This window comes from Bactrocera dorsalis, chromosome 2, assembly GCF_023373825.1.
Source record: "Bactrocera dorsalis isolate Fly_Bdor chromosome 2, ASM2337382v1, whole genome shotgun sequence".
Classification (NCBI taxonomy): domain Eukaryota; kingdom Metazoa; phylum Arthropoda; class Insecta; order Diptera; family Tephritidae; genus Bactrocera; species Bactrocera dorsalis.
Genome location: NC_064304.1, coordinates 75,963,211 through 75,981,072, shown reverse-complemented (window position 1 = coordinate 75,981,072; position 17,862 = coordinate 75,963,211). Strand labels below are relative to the sequence as shown.

Genomic DNA, 17,862 nt, shown 5'->3' with positions numbered 1-17,862 from the left:
TAAATGGTATTGTATGTGGGTTCCCTAGTACAAAAAAAGTTCGTAGATGGGCGATCGGATCGGATATAAAGTGTCATAACGGTATTGGTAAACTAAGACCGAGATGGTATGAAAGAGCCAGGTTGTAAATTGGGCGATGGCGTAGCACCACCCCATTTCTCGGGACCCGACCAACCAATTTGGTACGCGGCATTCTCTTTACATTCTTACGTCACATTGTGAAAATGGACAACAACCACGCATACTTCCCATATAGCACAATTTTAAATTCCACTTGATTCGTTTAGTTTTCAGTACACAAATCAAGAAGCAATTAATATAACGGGATAAAACTGCACGAATGATGTCTGATGTGTGCCACTTTATGACCAAAAGTTGTTTGAATCCAATAGAAACTGCTCAAACTCCCTATGTACCCAATATTTAGACCCCGGTACCGATAGTTGTCTTTTGATCGAAAATTTCGGTCAATGTGCGATATATGCATATAATTGAAATTAAGGAATAATTCTACTCTTATAATGGAATATCTATGTCAAAAATGGGTTAAATCGGACCAATACTTCTCTTAGAAGATTTTCGAACTTCCGGGTGACTTTGTATCGCTTATATCGGCCAATATGTGAGTTATCATAACAGTGTATATTTGTGCCTAAAATACATAAATTTGGGCGAAAACTTGGCCTACCACAAATATAACTAATATCAGGATTTTCGAACATCCGATTGACTTTACTCTATATGATTGGTTTTCCACTTTAACAAGTTGCAAGAGTATAAAATGTTAATTTACACCCGAAGTTAACCCTTCCTTACTTGTTATTTTTTTCAATCCGGTAATCCCAACTAAGTTTTTATTCCGTATGAGGGATTAAGTTTTTAATGTATTATATGCATCCAACTTAGATGTTAGGTAACACTTTTCTATGTTTCCCTATGTCTATGTTATATGTTAGGCGGATGGAGTCATGTGTAGAAGTTCACGCAAGTGAGGAGTTCTCTGATCGCCATTTACTTGGGAGTGGCCAGAAACGATTCTTTTACATATGACTCAAGCAGCTCACGACTTCCGGTCTTTGACCAAGTATCCTCTGGGTAGCCTAAGAACATCCGTTCGAAGGCGTGCTAAAGTGAGAAGACGAAACATCCCCTGCATAGGGTTGTGCGCTGGGTTTGGGACCCGCCACGTAAAAAAAAACACCCCCAATGAAAAACCCCCAACAGCCTCGGATGAGTTGACTCGGCTTTTAAATACTACATAAGCTAAAAATTATTTTGCCTGACCGATAAACGCTCCGTAAACATTTAATATTTAACTCGGCCGGGCAAATAAAGCGATATGTTTCGCGTATTTTAATACCATTAATAGGCTAAATCAAGTATTCCAACTTTAATCCAATTTTCCACACACTTGTTATAAGCAATGGCTTTTAAAGGGCTTTTGCTATCGAAAACCGAAAACCCACACAAGGAGCCAAATCTAACGAATCAGTCATCATAAATGACGTTGGGATCCTCTGCTATCTGACTGACTTTTTGCTTGTAATTGGCAGCCAACAGCCATGGATAATAGTAGGTGAGCCCAAGAGGGAATTTTTGCAGTTACTTAAGCGTGTCAGAAAACTTTATGGGGAGAAACATTGCACCTTTTTATGTACCCCTACCAAATATGAGCCCTTACTATGGAGGCGTACGTTGGGAGGAGTTCGTCAGATTAGAGAAAAAAATCGATCCTTCGGGAAACTCTAGCGCGTAAGATTAAAGAGAAAGCATAGGAAATAAATTGTATATAATTTCTATTAATGCATGCAACTAAATTTTATTAAAAAAATAAAGAAATATTACACTGTTTTTTTTATAATTAATGACATTGAACACATTGTACACGATTAACTGAGTGCTCGTCACATCAGGTTGGTGACAATCGGCACAGGCCTTCCGTGTCTTTCGCCGTCTTTTTGTTGGCAAAGCATTGCAGACATGACAAGATCCTGTTACTTTTTTCCTTCCGGTTTTATCTTTTGGAGTCTCTGGACCAGGATTTATCACGACTGTTTCTGTCAGTGTATCGCCTAATACACTTTCAACGGCAATCTTTGTGGAGAAGTGGCGCATTACTTGTGGATATGCCCTGCGATGTTGAATCATCGGCAATACTAGTTCTTCACTTAGTTTACGCATAAATTGACGACGTTCTGTCGTTTTTTTGACAATCATATTATTATTTTCATAATAAATTATATATGCCGCAAGTGAAGAAATATCTAGCATGTTGAAGAACATTGCCATTGGCCATCTTGAAGATCGTCGTTGACTGGTGTATCTCTGCACCATTTGGTCCATTGTGTCAACTCCAGCTTTAAATTTATTATAAAAATTTATTATTTCTGGTTTTTGTTTAGCGTCATCACCAACTGATATATCTGAATGCATTGTCGATATCAGAATAACAGCTTTATTTTTTTTTTTAGGAACGTAGGAACACATGGTAAGCTTTTCGTGAAATCCAAAAACTGTCGAATACTGCTCCCGTGTCTTATTCGCTCCCATAACACTAGGGATGTAAGGTTTTTTTCTTTTTTAGCGTGCCAACAATGGTAATATTCCACGACAACAAATGTTTAGCAACTGGTACAGTAGTAAAGAAGTTATCCATGCAGATGTTTCTACCACTACCTCGGTACGGAGCCGCCAATTCTTTTACTACTCTTTCACCCTGATTTTTTCTCGAGTATTATCAGTCTTACCAGTGTACATGATCCCTTGCAAAGGATATGCATTTTCTGCATCACAAATCCACCAGATCCTTATACCATACTTAGCTGGTTTCGATGAAATATACTGAGTAAATCTAGTACTGGATGGATAAAGCTGTTCATCAATCGTTAAGTTAGCTGTTGGTTTGTACATCTGAGCTAAATTTGAATTTAACATTGTACACACATCACGAATTGGGGCTGCCTTGTCTTCTTTTTTACGTGCACTTCGAGTATTACTATCGTCGAGTCGCAGAAAACGCAGAATATTATGGAATCTCGTCAATCCCATCGTTGCGCGATACAGCGGAAAAGAATCGAAGCGCCACATGTCAAATGTATGATCTGTATTCGAATTGTTTGCTCCAGCACAAATCAAGATACCGAAGAACGAATAAATTTCGGGTATCGTAACGGGCTTCCATTGATGCTGTGAGTTTGGATGGTTAGCATTGTACTCTTGGAAAATTGTTTCAGCTTTTTTATTAGTGTGACGGACGATTATGTCAACTATTTCGTAGGTAAAAATTTGTTTGAAAGTCTCGCTAATTGACAAGGTTTCCGTACTGCGATGAGGCCCACTCCGATGGCGTACAACATTATGAGCTGCGGTCTGATGCTGAGTTGGTGGAGTTTTGTTCCACACTGTTTTATCTTTGGCAACAAAACTTCCACATGGTTCTTGAGCTCTTCCTAAAATAATAATAACATTTATTAATTATTTAAGAAAAATAATTATTATTTCAATCATTGCTAAGAACAAATATTTTACTATCTTCAGGTACAGCATCCTCACTCTCGCAACTCTCAAATTCTTCTTCTCCTTCCACTACTGAAGTCTCTTTAGCGATTTCTTCTGTATCTTCAGAATCTTCTGGATCGTCACGCACTAAATTACCTCGTTGATTTTGATGTCTACCTCTATTTACTGGAATCCAGTCTTCGTCATCGCTATCAGAAACCCTACTCGAATCACTGTCGAGTTCTCCAAGTAGTTTCCTCAAGTACTCATTCCTTTCGGTTGCACTTAACCTAATAAATTAAATATTATGTGATATACGTCGTACATAATTATATTACACAAAATTCTAATTAAAATATTCACGAATGTTAAATATATGTAACGTTTACTTACCGAGCATAGTAAGCTCTCGATAACTGTTCCATAGCTATATTTTTTACTGTCAAGAGAACACCAAATGAAACACGTCTGATCTCACCAAAAATCTGTTGCGTACTAAAAAATTTTCGAATCTAGTGCGCGAAAGAAAACTTAGAAATAACCTTGACCTTTCCGGCATCTTCTCGGCTGCGAACAATAAAAACCGGCCGACTACCTGGGGTTTCCCTAAAAGGTTTCAGATGTTATTCACGATTCTACGTTGTTATTATTTTTATTTCTTTAAATTGTCACCGACTAATAATATTTGCAGAAGACATTTTTTTTAGAAAGTTTTAGAAAACTTTTTTTTTTAAATAAAACAAACAAAATTTGTAATACTCATATCCTGGGTACCCCGGTACCCGGTTGCTAAACGACGTTGGTAAAGTTGGTTACTAACATACGGGTTAAGCGTAATTCTGTCAGAATCACGAAAATCCTATAATCTGACAGTTTCCATGGGCCGATACAGGTAAAATCGTCGACAAAAGGTCAAGTGTACTGATCACCCTAGCGTGGTTATTGTTAGTAGACGCTTGACACTTTTGTTTGTTTCTCACTCTCTCGCACCGTTCTCATACAAACGTCTGCCGCCATGATGCCATCTCAGCTGCTCACCATAGCGTGGTTGTTGTAAGTGCTTGACAAGAAGTTGAAGAAGTGGAAACCAACTTCGACGATGACTCGAATGACGAAAATTGACATGTTTTTTTATTTTATTTTTTCTATTTTCATATTAATAAATTATTAAATTTTCTATACATATAAATACTATATATGTATACACCGTTTTTATTACATCCTGTAACAAAAACAAGAACCAAACAAAATTCTTCCACTTTTAAATCATCAGATTAACGATATGCCTCTATATAATTGTCAGATTATCTTTTGGGAAGACTCTGACATCAAGTTCATCCCCCTGCATAAAAATCGCGCTCGAGTATCTCAAGGTCACCTTTTTTTATACAAGTTTTAAAATCAATAAATGACTTTTGTCCACGTCGAAATTGTTAGAAATTTAAATGGTTATTTTTTTAACCTCATTACGGCCTTCAACCTTGAATTGATTGTCAGATTAATATATATCGACTATCAGCAATACAATGCGCGTATATACCATAAATGACTGACGCGCTTGAGTATTTTTATGTGACTGTTTTTTTTTTACATTTTTGAAAATAATTACCCTTTCTTCTCCCCTCTAAAGTGGAAAACTTCACCTAGACTTTCTTTTTTTAAACGTTATCTTGACAATCTAGTAAGTCTCCATGACGTTCCAGTAACTGCAAATTTAGCACTCCAGGCTCACCTACTATAATGTATATTCATAATTTGCGTCTAGTTTTAATAACTTTCATTGTATGTATCTGATGGTTTGGATCTTTTATATTTTGTGACAGGCTGCGTGAAGTATCTGATAAAGTAAATAAGTTCGGTTGTGGTACACATCGAATATTTGAGCATCTTAAAATACCAGTTAAAGAAATTGTCGTAGGCCCAAACCACATTGGTGTACTTTTGGAAGACGGGAAGGCATTTCGAGCAGCTTTTTCTATTAATTCAGACCGTATCGATTTGAGCAGGATTGACAGCAGCAAAAGGTAATTTTTTATAAAGGTATAGTTACTGTATTTTTGACAATTTATTAATTACAGCAATGTAAATAATAGCTCTAATCTGACAAATAATTCAAAAAGTGCTGCCCCATCGTCAGCAAGGCAATTAGCTCGCTCAAGAGCGCGTCTTATGCGTACAAGCGGAAGGTCTGGATCTGCAAATCAAAGCTCAGGTTCACGCAGCACAGGAGTAATTATTGGCAGTGGCTCCTCAAGTCGTCCCATTGTAACCGTGCCTGCAACTTACGTTCCTGAAGAACTAATATCCCAAGCTGAAGTCGTTTTACAGGGTAAAAGTAGAAATCTAATTATAAGAGAATTACAGGTTGGTTCTCCTTTGGCTAATTATGAATATATGGAAAGTTAATATCCTTTGTAATTTCAGAGGACTAATTTAGATGTAAACTTAGCAGTTAATAATTTGCTGTCTCGAGATGATGAGGAAGCAGAAGATACGGAGGAAGTTGGTGATAACTATGTTCCAGAGGACTTAATATCCTTGCTCGATAATGGATTTCATGGAGATAATAGCAGCGTTATAATAGATCCTTCGGATGGCCTTTTTTCTGAAGAAATATTCAGCAACTATTCTAGTATCCGCAAGTAAATAAATTATTAAATCAAATAGTACTTTGCAGCTATCTTAATATTTCTGAACTGTTAACTCAGCTTAATGGCCATTAAGAAACGTGAAGTTATATTAATAAATTCTTCACACAGAATGTAGTTAGTTCATATATTTGTGATAATGTGTCCAAACATATTCCACCATCATTAGAGTAAGCTTGACATTCACTGGTTATCATTTTCAAAGCGATGACAAATTATTGCAACTGAAAGTTAACACCTTTTTGAGGTTTAATAAGTATATAAGTAGTAAAACGGTTATTCCAAAATATAATTATCAAATTATTCGAACCTTTTTGAAATGTTAATATCGAATGATATCCCCCTCTAATCATTAGAGAACGTCGCCCGAATCAAATGGTAAGAACACACGTACTCACAATTCCCACGACAGCCGTGGACTACGCACCGGAATTGACTCGGCTGTTTTTTCGGCGATCTAAAAAAACACGTACTCAATGCCATTTTTTCTTCGAAATTTTTAAATTTACTTTGAAATCTGTAAATAAATTAGTTGTTTGGGTGTTATTATTTGACTATCTATTTACATGCTTTCTTTCATAAAACAGCTTACTATTCGATCGTATACGTAGTGAAAGAAATCAGTCCAGCTCAAGTAATTCAGATAACCAAGTGCGACCTTTAACAACTTCTAGTGGTGTATTGTCGTCAAATAATAGCTTGTCTGCACAAATATCATCTGTAAGTGTTGATCGAGAAGCGTTTAGTCGATGGAGAGATCGTCAATATTACGGACCTCGACGTTGGCTTAACAAGGATGATTATGTTTGGGAAAACAACGGAGGTTTGTATATATAACAAATACCTTATAGTCTGCCTTGAAACATATTTAAAATTTTACAACATTTATTTATTTTTTATTAAAATATACCCCTACAATTATATTTTCATTGTTCTTTTTCTATTGCAAAGATTTAAAAATTATTAGTATCTATAATTGTGTGAATACGGCTGCTATTCGACAAAATATTATAATATTGGGTTGTCAAAAAAGGCTTGCGGTATTTTTTATTGATTTTTTTTTTTTATTGAAATTTAAATGAATTTTTGATGACTCATGCCCAGCTCTTGACCGATGCTACGGCTGCTACTATGCCGGCCTCTTTCGACCAATTCAGCGATTTTATCGCAATTTTCGACTACAGACCTTCCGGAGCGTGGCGCATCTTCGACCACCTCTACACCAGAACGAAAACGTTGAAACCATCGTTGTGAGGTGGAAATGGAAACTGTATCGAGTCCATAAATCGTAGTAGTACTGTATAATATACTGTATTTTCTCTTTATTTTCCTCCATGCTTACGACGCTATAACTCACGAACGACTTAAAAGAAACGAAAATTAATCAAACACGTGTTAGCGCGTGAAATGAGCTTTCCAAAAAGGTATAGCATGACCCGATGCGATGAATAAGACTAGAACTACGCGCTTTCAGCGCCAACTAGCGAAAATACCGCAAGACTTTTTTGACAACCTAATATAAAATAGAACTACAACCATAGACAATTGTTATTATAGTACGTATGTACAAGCGTGCTTAAGAAAAGCTGTCTACATTGTTTTAAGATATGGTTTGAACATATGTATTTAATATCTTTAAAGAAAAGATACGTACTTTATTTTTATTTATTTATAAACGATTTTAACTAACTTAACTAAATTTAAAATTTGTCAAAATTAATATTCAATAAATCGTTGCTCTTCACTTCGCTTTATTAATTTCTACAAGTAATATTTACTTTTTTGTTTTGTAATATTTTTTTTTTAATTAATATACGTATACATATATACGTATATGTATATATATATTATAAATTAATAGTAAAATTATGATTAATAATCAACTTTAAAAACTGACAACTCGCACAAAATTTTGTAATTTCACGACAAAGGAACAAATTAATTAAATTCTACTATTTTGAGTTCTAATCAACCTTATTATTTCCATTCCTTATTATTTTCTATTTATTCATGTTTCATTTTACGGTTTCTCTCAAAAATTAGAAAAATGCTGTCAAATATTTTCCCAAGTGTCCCAAAAGTGTTAACTCGGGGTTATATCTGCATTTTCAAACATACTGATTTCTCTAGACTTCCGCAATAGGAATTTTAAGAACGTGTAATATTATTGGCAACTAATTGCGGTATACCTGAAAAGTGTAAAAAAATGATATTTTATGCAGTGAAAGCATAACGCCAGGAGAAGGCGAATCACATTCCCCAATCGATGACGATGGAGCCAAAGTTGCTATTGCCCGACCATAAAGAAGTTCGAATAGCAATTACTCGTCTGAAGAGCAACATAGAGCGGACAGACGGATTGCTTGTCGAGCTATTCAAACACGACGGCGACGAACTGATAAGGATCATGCATCAGCTTTGTAAAATATGGTCGGACGAAAGCAGTCCCAACCGATTGCAATTTAATTGTCTTGTATTGAGACCCCATAATCTGCACCAAATACCGTGGGAAAAGTTTCCCAAACATCGCTTATAAGGTTCTATCGCGCGTATTGTGTGAAAGATTAAAGCACACCGTTAACATACTGATTGAATTTTCTCAGAGTGGCTTTAGACCTGGAAAATCAACAAAATCTTGGAAAAGACCCGTGAAAAGAGAATCGACAGCTGCTTTTGACAGCACCAAACCAAAACTTCGACAGGATCGGGAAGGAGCTCTCAGAGCCGTTCTATACTAAACGAGGTTCCAGACAAGGAGATTCCCTATTGTACGACTTCTTCAATCTGCTGCTGGAGAAAACAATTCGAGCTGCAGAACTTAATCGAGCGGGTACAATCTTTTACAAGAGTGTACGCTGCCTCGTATGCCGATGATATTGATATCATTGGCCTCAACACTCGCGGTTTGGCAGTGAACGAGGGCAAGACAAAATGTATCCTGTCATCAAGCAAACAGTCGTCATACTCGCGACTAGGCTCCCACGACACTGTTGACAGTCATAACTTTGAAGTTGTAGATAATTTCGTCTAGCAACCCAAAATAACTCTTGCCAACAGGTGCTACTTCGGATTAAGCAGACAATTAAGAATTAAAGTCCTCTCTCGTCAAACAAAGACCAAACTTATAAGTCACTCATTATTCCCGTCCTGCTATATGGTGCAGAGGCATGGACGATAACAACATCTGATGCGTCGACGTTACGAGTTTTCAAGAAAAAAGTTGTGCGAAAGATGGTAATTTGCGCGTTGGCCACGGCGAATATCGCATTCGATGGAACGATGAGTTGTAATATACATAAGTATACTCGTATATACATATATACAATATGTGCAGTCTGTCAAGTAAGAGCGTGGTCGACTTTACCGGCATTTAATGAAAGATTTCGCTCTAATTCCTTGGCGAGCCGATAGAGGAAAGCTTTGTCCTTGATGCATTGTCTACAAAGGTTCAGTTGTCGTTGATCTTTTGAAAGAGAATCACGTTAAACGGCATGAGTGCCAAGTACGCGTCGCGCTACGAAGATGTGTTCCTTTGCATTCACCCGAAAGGTCCCAAAATGTCGCAATCAGCGGCTGCTAAATATATGAGAAAGTCAAAGGCATTTGTACAGAAGTGGATACAGCGATATATAGTGGCTAAAAATGCCGATGATTCAGTGGCTAAAAATGCCGATGATTTAGGAGAACGTGGTTCGATAAGAAAAGTGAACAAAAAAGATGAAAAAAGAATAGTGAATCTGTTTTCGCGGAATCTTGCTTTAACACTGCGGCAAGGACAAGCAAAATTAATGGCAAAGGTTTAGATATATCCTACGAAACTATCCTCATGATCTGAAATGGCGCGACACAATGAAGAAGCCTCTGTTGACTGAAAAACTTATGACAAAGCGACTCGCTTGGGCGCATGAGAATATTGATAGAGATGTCATTTTTACTGATGAATGTTCTATATGGGCACGTTCTGTCCTCACGGGTGCCTGGTCAACTTCCACCAATAGGCTTGTTCAGCGGATCGTAAAACATGGAATACCGGTGCATCTTTGGGGCTGCTTCTCAAAGCAGGGATTCGGCACTTTGTACCTGTTTACTGACAAACTAAATGCCGAAAAAATGATAAATATCTACAAAAAGGCTTTACTGCTATCTGCCAAACTATGGTTCATCAGAAAAAATGAAGATTGGATTCTACAGGAGGACAACGATCCTAAACACCGCAGCAAGTGGAAAACTCAATCTGGCATCATTACATTGGATTGGCCGTCGCAGTCGCCCGGTGCAAACCCTATTGAAATTGTGTGGGCATATATTAAACAGAAGCTTCGTGGAAGACGCACATACACTTTGAAGCAGTTGTCTTATGAAATTCGTCGGATCTGGAGATCCTTGCCACTAGAATACTCCGTCAAATTAGTAGAAAGCTTGCCTCGGAGATGCCAGGCATTTATCGACGCCGGTGGTGACTGGACATATTATTGACCAAATTGCATCATTGTTTGTAATGTGTAAATGTATAAATAAATATGAAAGTTTCATAAAATATTTTTTTTTTTTATAAATTAACACGACCACGCTCTTACTTGACAGACTGTATATGACGACATTGACAAAGTTCGACGAATTAAGAGACAGCGGCTGCGCTGCCTAGGTCATGTCGTACGTATGGTCGAAAACACTCCCGCTACGAAAGTATTTGACGCAGTACCCGCCGGGAGAAGCAGAGGAAGACCTGCACTCCGTTGGAAAGGCCAGGTGGAGAAGGACTTGGCTTTGCTTGGAATTTCCAATTGGTCCCAAGTAGCGAAAAGAAGAAACGACTGGCGCGCTGTTGTTAATAATTTGTTGAAATTTCATTAATTTATGTGATTATTTACATTTTTTCTGTATAAATGTTGCTGAATTTCGAATTTGTTAGTAAGTGAACAGCGAAAACATAAACATTATTGCATCATTATTTAGGAATGCAAACTGTTTCAATTGTTCACCACATAATAATAATCTCTGAAAATCGGAAAGATTTAAATAATGTTTCTTATATCTTTTTTTTTTTTAATTACATTAAAGAACTTTAACGTTTTACTTTTTACTCAAATAAGTTTTAAGTTTAAATATTCAGCTTTTATTTCATTTAAGATTTGAGAAAGAGAGACATTTCATCCAGTTCTCCTCTTTGGATTTCGGAAGAATTGCAACCTTGGCCGGATAAAAATGGCTTCACAAAATTTAAAACAATAGGAGCATTATATTCCGAGTTTATTGCGCTTTCAGAAAATGGAGAATTACATCAGTGGAAATGGTCAGAATTAGAACCCTACAAATCAGAGGTAAGGTTAAAATAGATATAGATATATAGAATATTTAATTTTGAGTTGCAAGTAAAAAAATCATTAACTGAAGTGAATTGAAATACTTTGGCACATGCGTCGTATTTGATAAAAATTTTGTTTTTAACAGACTTTTGTAGGCAGTTCGTATATAAGCTTAAATACATTATATCATAACTAGAAGATCCAGCCACGCGTATACCAGTGCTTTACAACAATTTTTTGCAAATTTATTTCTGCAACAATTCACTACAATTATTTTCATTGTGAATTACTATATTTCATAAGTTTAATTGCTTCTAATATTGTAATTTAATACAAAATTAAGCTTCTTCAGCTGTCATTTGAAAATTAAAATTTTTTGAGATCGCATCATTTCTTTAGCGTCAACAAAAAATATACATACATATGTAAAATGACATTAATTTTTTCTCAAAATATATAAGTAAAATATATTGAGGGTTCACGGGGCACTGACGAAAATGTTATTTCCGGTATCGAATCTAAAGGATTGAACTCGAAGTCTTACCGGTTCCACATTGTGCGTTCAATAAAAAATACTACCTTTTCAATTTACACACATTACATTGCATTTTATTTTAGTTTGTTTTGAATTTCGAAAACATATATTTTTTATCTATGAATTGTTTTACTTTTAACGTAATTGAAATAAAAGCATTCTATTTTATATGTTGAATTAAACTGAGCCCAGTTTGCTGAATTTTACTAAAATCGGTTCAGTGGTTTGGGAAATAATGTGACACGTAATTTTTATATGCAGTTTGTCAATCAATTATATTTAAAATAAAAAAAGAACACAAATTTATTTATAAATTCATATTTCATGAACTATGATACCTTTTTATAATTTCTTTATTATTTAATTGATCTAAGTAGTTTTTATAAATGTCATGAAGAATAATAATAAAATTCCGCAAATATTGCGCTATCAATTAACTCTTTGCAAAACGGAAACACAATTCATTGAAAATCTAAGCAGCCTAAAACGGGTCTTCAAATTCGAATTTATGCACATGTGTGGCATTGCTATGAAATCTCTATATATAATATTTATGTTACAGACTTTGAATTGCAATGCCTGGAAAACACGCTGGTGAAAATCTTGTTCAATTAGTTTATTTAGATTAAAACAAATGAAAAACAGCTAAGGAATTAGAAGAAATGTTTTCAATTAAACTTTGAACTATTTGTAATATTATTAAATGCGCTAAAAAGAAAATAGGTTTTAATTAAAACATTCCGGAGGCAGACCTCCAAACTCGGTGGACGCGACACGTCCAGACTTTTGGGTTTAAAAACTTTATTTTTTAAATTGAGTGAAGTACTCTCAAACTCGAAAAAATGCTAATATTTCTTTAATACTATAATAATAATTTTTCGGTACGTGGGATTAAACATTTTTTGCCATCAATAAAAAAACAATTCCGTAACAGCCGGGTCTAACTAACTGTCCGTTTCGGAATTTTAAACATTATAATTTTTTATTGTTAAATCCGATTTGTGTGATAATTTTTTTTCAGTCCACTATGTGGTATTAAAAAAATTAATTAGCGTTTAACGTTTAATTAATTTACACATACATATGTATATGCTATTAAAGTTTTTATATTGTTTATAATTATTTCAGGTGGAGCATGCTTATCATCCAAAAACAATAAGTCTCAATATAAACGAAAAAGTGGGACAACTTTCAGCGAACTTTATTCGTTGTTCGGTGGTAACAGAGAGTGGGCGTGTTGCAACTTGGATGGACGAACAAATAGGATATCTAGGAGCGAAACTTGAGCATCCAACAATTATGTTTAACGAATTTGTTATGGATCCCATAGCATCGATTAATGTTTGTTCCTTATATACAGCAGTAAGGACTGAAAGCAACAATGTTTATTGGTGGGGTGTTTTACCATTTGATCAACGCCGTTACTTATGGGATAAATTTCGAACAAAGTCTAAAAAACCGTTTAAATCTGTATCCTCTGATATTACTGTCGGAACTCAAGTGATAATGAAAAAATGTCCCATATATCAAGCAGGATCTATTGGTTTTACATGTTATAACGGCATTCCAAAGATAGGTCAGTTACAGAATTCAGTCTGGGACCTTAGCGATGTTTGTCGATTTAAAATAATTACACTAACTCCGCAACCGAGTGTTGAAAAATCACAGCTAGGCACCTGTAGCTCAATAAATACTGAAAAGGATTATATAAAGGCTCATATACCAAACACAGTAAATACACAATCAACGACTAAATCATTAAGTTCCACCAAAGAAACAACGGATCGAATTGATATGCCTCCGCCTCCTTCACCAGCATCAAGTACATGTAGTGATACTGGCAGTGTCAATTCACATAAGCGAGCAAAGAGAATGGCTGCGAAAGATGATGTAGAAAACAAAAAAGATGAAGAATTGTGGCAACTAAGAGATGTTGTTTTTGTTGAGGATAAAGTTGGACCGATTGGAAAAGTATTAAAAGTAGATGGCGATTTTGTGGCGGTGCGTTTCCCGATTTCTCCAACATCTACGAGTTCTGTTTGTAGTAATAATAGTGAAGGTAAAGACGATGATTGGCAACAGTGTCGACTTTTACGCCGCGAAGATGTTCAGATTTATAAAACAAATATGGCTTCCCGTGGATTGGACTGGTTGCAAAAGATGCCGAGAAAAGTCAATATAAATGACTCAAATGGATATCAATTATTAACTATGACAGTGGACGTTCGGGGAGTTCATGTTATAAAAAAACATGGATGCAAACTTTTCTACAGTCTATATAATCTATATAACAGCAAACAAGAACAAATCTGTCAGTTTCCTACAGATAGTTTATCGTTTTTAGGTGTTACTCCTAAAAATATTAACATATTCTGTAATAATGACAGCGGGGTCAGTACTAGCAATATTTTAGTTTGTGATGGAAATCGTGCTCTCTATCCAATTGCTAAAGATTGCTTGGGGTCAATAAAAGATCCCTATTGGCTGGATCTACCGCCGGTTAAAAGTGTTTCGATGAGTATGATACCATTTTCTTCAGCTGGGAATCTTAAGTCAAAATTGTGTTTAACGGCTTTAGTTTTTGAGACACAGAAACTAATGCCCCATATCTTGAGATGTGACATCAAAAATGCCTTTGCTGTCCTTAGTCGTTTAGAAAAGAACGAACGCAATGAAATTGTGCCTATCACAGAGGAACGTTGTGATGGTGGTCGTAACATTTTCCATGCATGTGTTGCCTTATCTGCCCCCACATCCAATAGGGAAGCAGACGAGAAAAGAAATATTTCAGGAAAAGAAATATTTAACCGATCATCACCTTTAGCTAACACAGTTTTTTCTAACTGTCCAAATCTTACCACACATTTGGATATAAACAATAGTATAACTACAGCCAATGCTGGGCCGCCGTCAACTATGAACTCTACGGTAAATATGAGAGAGAACCGCTCCGTTAGTTTGCGAGAAATGATGAATCACTTGATTAATACTGAATCAGAGCAAAATAATCCGGCTCATAGGATAGGAACGGTTGAGGATCATCTTTATATACCACAGTGGTCAATAGATGGGACCAGCACTAGTCAAACTTTAAACGATATCGTTACCACGAGTGATGTTGAAGATAATCTTTCAAAGGGTGCATCTGGCAATGTATCAAGCATTACCTCCTCCGCAAGTATACCTACACCAAATTACGTTTTCGAACCTACACAGCGTCGAGAGCATGCAATTTTGATTTTGCAACAAATGTGTTCATCAGTTGCGTTTCGCCCTTATTTACAACAAATGCTAAGTTTCAAGGATTCTCAAGGCCGAACCCCATTTATGATATCAGTGTACACTCGTGCCTATGAAGCTGGTATAATACTTTTAAATACAATTCTAAGTTTATCAGAAAAGGATGCTTCGCTTAAAAATTCTATGATATTTCCGCCTGGATCCCCCCCTGATCAATCTCCTTTATATGTTATTTGTTACAACGATACTTGTTCATTTACATGGACTGGAGCAGATCATATCAACCAGAACATTTATGAATGTAAAACATGTGGTTTAACTGGATCACTATGTTGTTGCACAGAATGTGCACGTGTATGCCACAAAGGTCATGATTGTAAATTAAAACGAACATCACCGACAGCTTATTGTGACTGTTGGGAAAAGTGTAAATGTAAAGCACTTATCGCTGGAAACCAAAATAAACGGTTTGCTCTTTTGTGCAAATTAGCTTCCTGTACTGATCTTGTAACGAGGTTCAATTCAAAAGGTGAATCAATTTTACTATTTTTAATACAGACTGTTGGCCGACAGACAGTGGAACAAAGACAATACCGTGCTAATGCTCGTGTAAGAAATGTGGGCAGTAGTTCAGGTAGTGGCACATCACGTAAATCTTCTGCTATTGATCTTGACGCAGATATGCCAGAACATGACCTCGAACCACCAAAATTTGCTCGTAAAGCACTAGAACGGTTATTAATTGATTGGCACGCAGTCAGAGCCATGATTATGACCGGTGCTGATAAAACTGAAAACTGCCAATCGCAACCTAATTCAGTAGATGCATTGAATACTGAGAGTTATAATATGTATGTTCTAAACCAACAGGGATCTACGCTTTTAGATAAATTTACCCACAATTTATTTGTTAAGTGTAGTGGAGATCATCTGGATACCCTTTTGATGACATTATTGCGTGAAATGCAGGACGATACCACTGCAGGTCGTCGAGAAGAAGCCGAATCAGTTGCACGTCGGTTTGTACGGTCCGTAGTACGGGTCTTTGTTATTTTCAGTTTAGAGAAAATGCCGAATCCAGAACGAAGAAAATCAAATTTAGCTTCGAACAAACATATTCAAAGCTGTGTAAAAGTTTTTCAATCTCTATATAAAATTTCTATTGAAGAATTGTGTGAGGTATCTGAATCTCTTATTGCACCAGTACGTCTTGGCATTGTTCGACCAACGGCTCCATTTACTATGTCTTCTACAAGTATTGATGTAAGTATTTTACACTTTTATGTATTTAAATTGAAAGACATTTTAATGTGACATAAATACACCCGATATATGTATTTTACAACTCGACGATTTTGGCTTAAAAGACTTATGATTTTGAAAGAAAAAATTATCACCATAAATTTTAATTAATGTTTAAATTTTATATATATATCATATAACAACGGGGACAACTTTGGTGCCAAAGCTGATGTGCTCCTCATTCGACAATACTTGGAGGAAATGATCAGTTGAAAGCATTTTTAATAATGGTGTTTTGCAGTTTTATAATCTGAAATAAAAATGCATTCTGCTTTTTTTTCTAATCGAGGGAAAGGTAAATTTCCACAGACGTGAATTCTCTAAGATATATATGTAATTGTTAACTCTAATTACTAACGAATTTGGTTATTTTGGTTACAAAGGTCTGAGAAATATACATGAAACCTAAATTTTTAGCCCACAGGTGCCCCTTGCTACTCCGTTCTTTTTTAGCGAATTACAGTTCTATATCTTAATTTAGTGCTAAGTTATGGCACATTATAAGTTTACGTTTAATGGCGTTTTGTAGCCGTAAGAGTGATCCGATACTTATATATCAAGTTTCATTACGATATCTCCATTTTTACTCAAGTTACAGCTTGAACTGACGGACGGACCCAAAGGCTCACTCGGATTTCAATTCGTCCCATCTTTGTGATCATTTATATATACATACTAGCTGACCCGGCGAACTTCGCCCCGCCCAATGGAATTGGAAGTCATAGACTCGTATAACTTTACCACAAATAATATAAACTTCAAACAACGCATTTTCATTTAATGTTTTTAATGTTTGTAGCGCCATCTACTGTAACATACCGCACTCAATACCGCTCTTAGCGCCACCAACTGGTGGATAGCTCTTTGCTAATAATAAACAAATAATTTGCAATAAATAAATAATGCGACTATAAGGAGAGTTATAAACTATCCTATCTTTCAAGTTGGACCAAACTGCACACAGTGTTAAAAATTTCATTAAAATCGGTTCAGTAGTTTAAGAGTCCATCGCAAACAAACAATGTGACACGTGATTTTTATATATTAAGATATAGCCCTATATCTAATTCCATTAGTTTTAGGTGTAGCAAAATGTTGCAAGAGTAAAAAAGGTAAAATATACAATTCAAATTTTAGTAAAGTTGAGTTGTAATTGAAAATAAGCCGTATATGACGTAAAAATACATAACCTCAGTGTATTCCTGACACATTAAGTTGTTGGTCAATATTGATGAAAGTAAAAGTAAATTCACCTAATGTAAAAACAATTAATTATTGTTGTGATATATTTGCGTTTGAACTTATACAAAATAGTACACACAATTGTTGCCAC

The 17,862-nt window shown here is 35.7% G+C and overlaps 1 protein-coding gene across 2 annotated transcripts in view; it reads left to right on the top strand.

The window, feature by feature from the left end:
- The window catches only part of LOC105230161 (E3 ubiquitin-protein ligase hyd), an 87,462-nt gene that overhangs the window by 9,947 nt on the left and 59,653 nt on the right, over positions 1–17,862 (top strand). The window contains exons 2-7 of one of the 2 annotated variants that reach the window (XM_011210774.4): positions 5,322–5,522; positions 5,577–5,862; positions 5,923–6,140; positions 6,734–6,969; positions 11,277–11,467; positions 13,116–16,490. In XM_011210774.4, coding sequence (XP_011209076.2) covers positions 5,322–5,522; positions 5,577–5,862; positions 5,923–6,140; positions 6,734–6,969; positions 11,277–11,467; positions 13,116–16,490 — 4,507 coding nt within the window. The remainder of the gene's footprint in view (positions 1–5,321; positions 5,523–5,576; positions 5,863–5,922; positions 6,141–6,733; positions 6,970–11,276; positions 11,468–13,115; positions 16,491–17,862) is intronic. The other variant, XM_019991998.3, reaches the window with a different exon arrangement.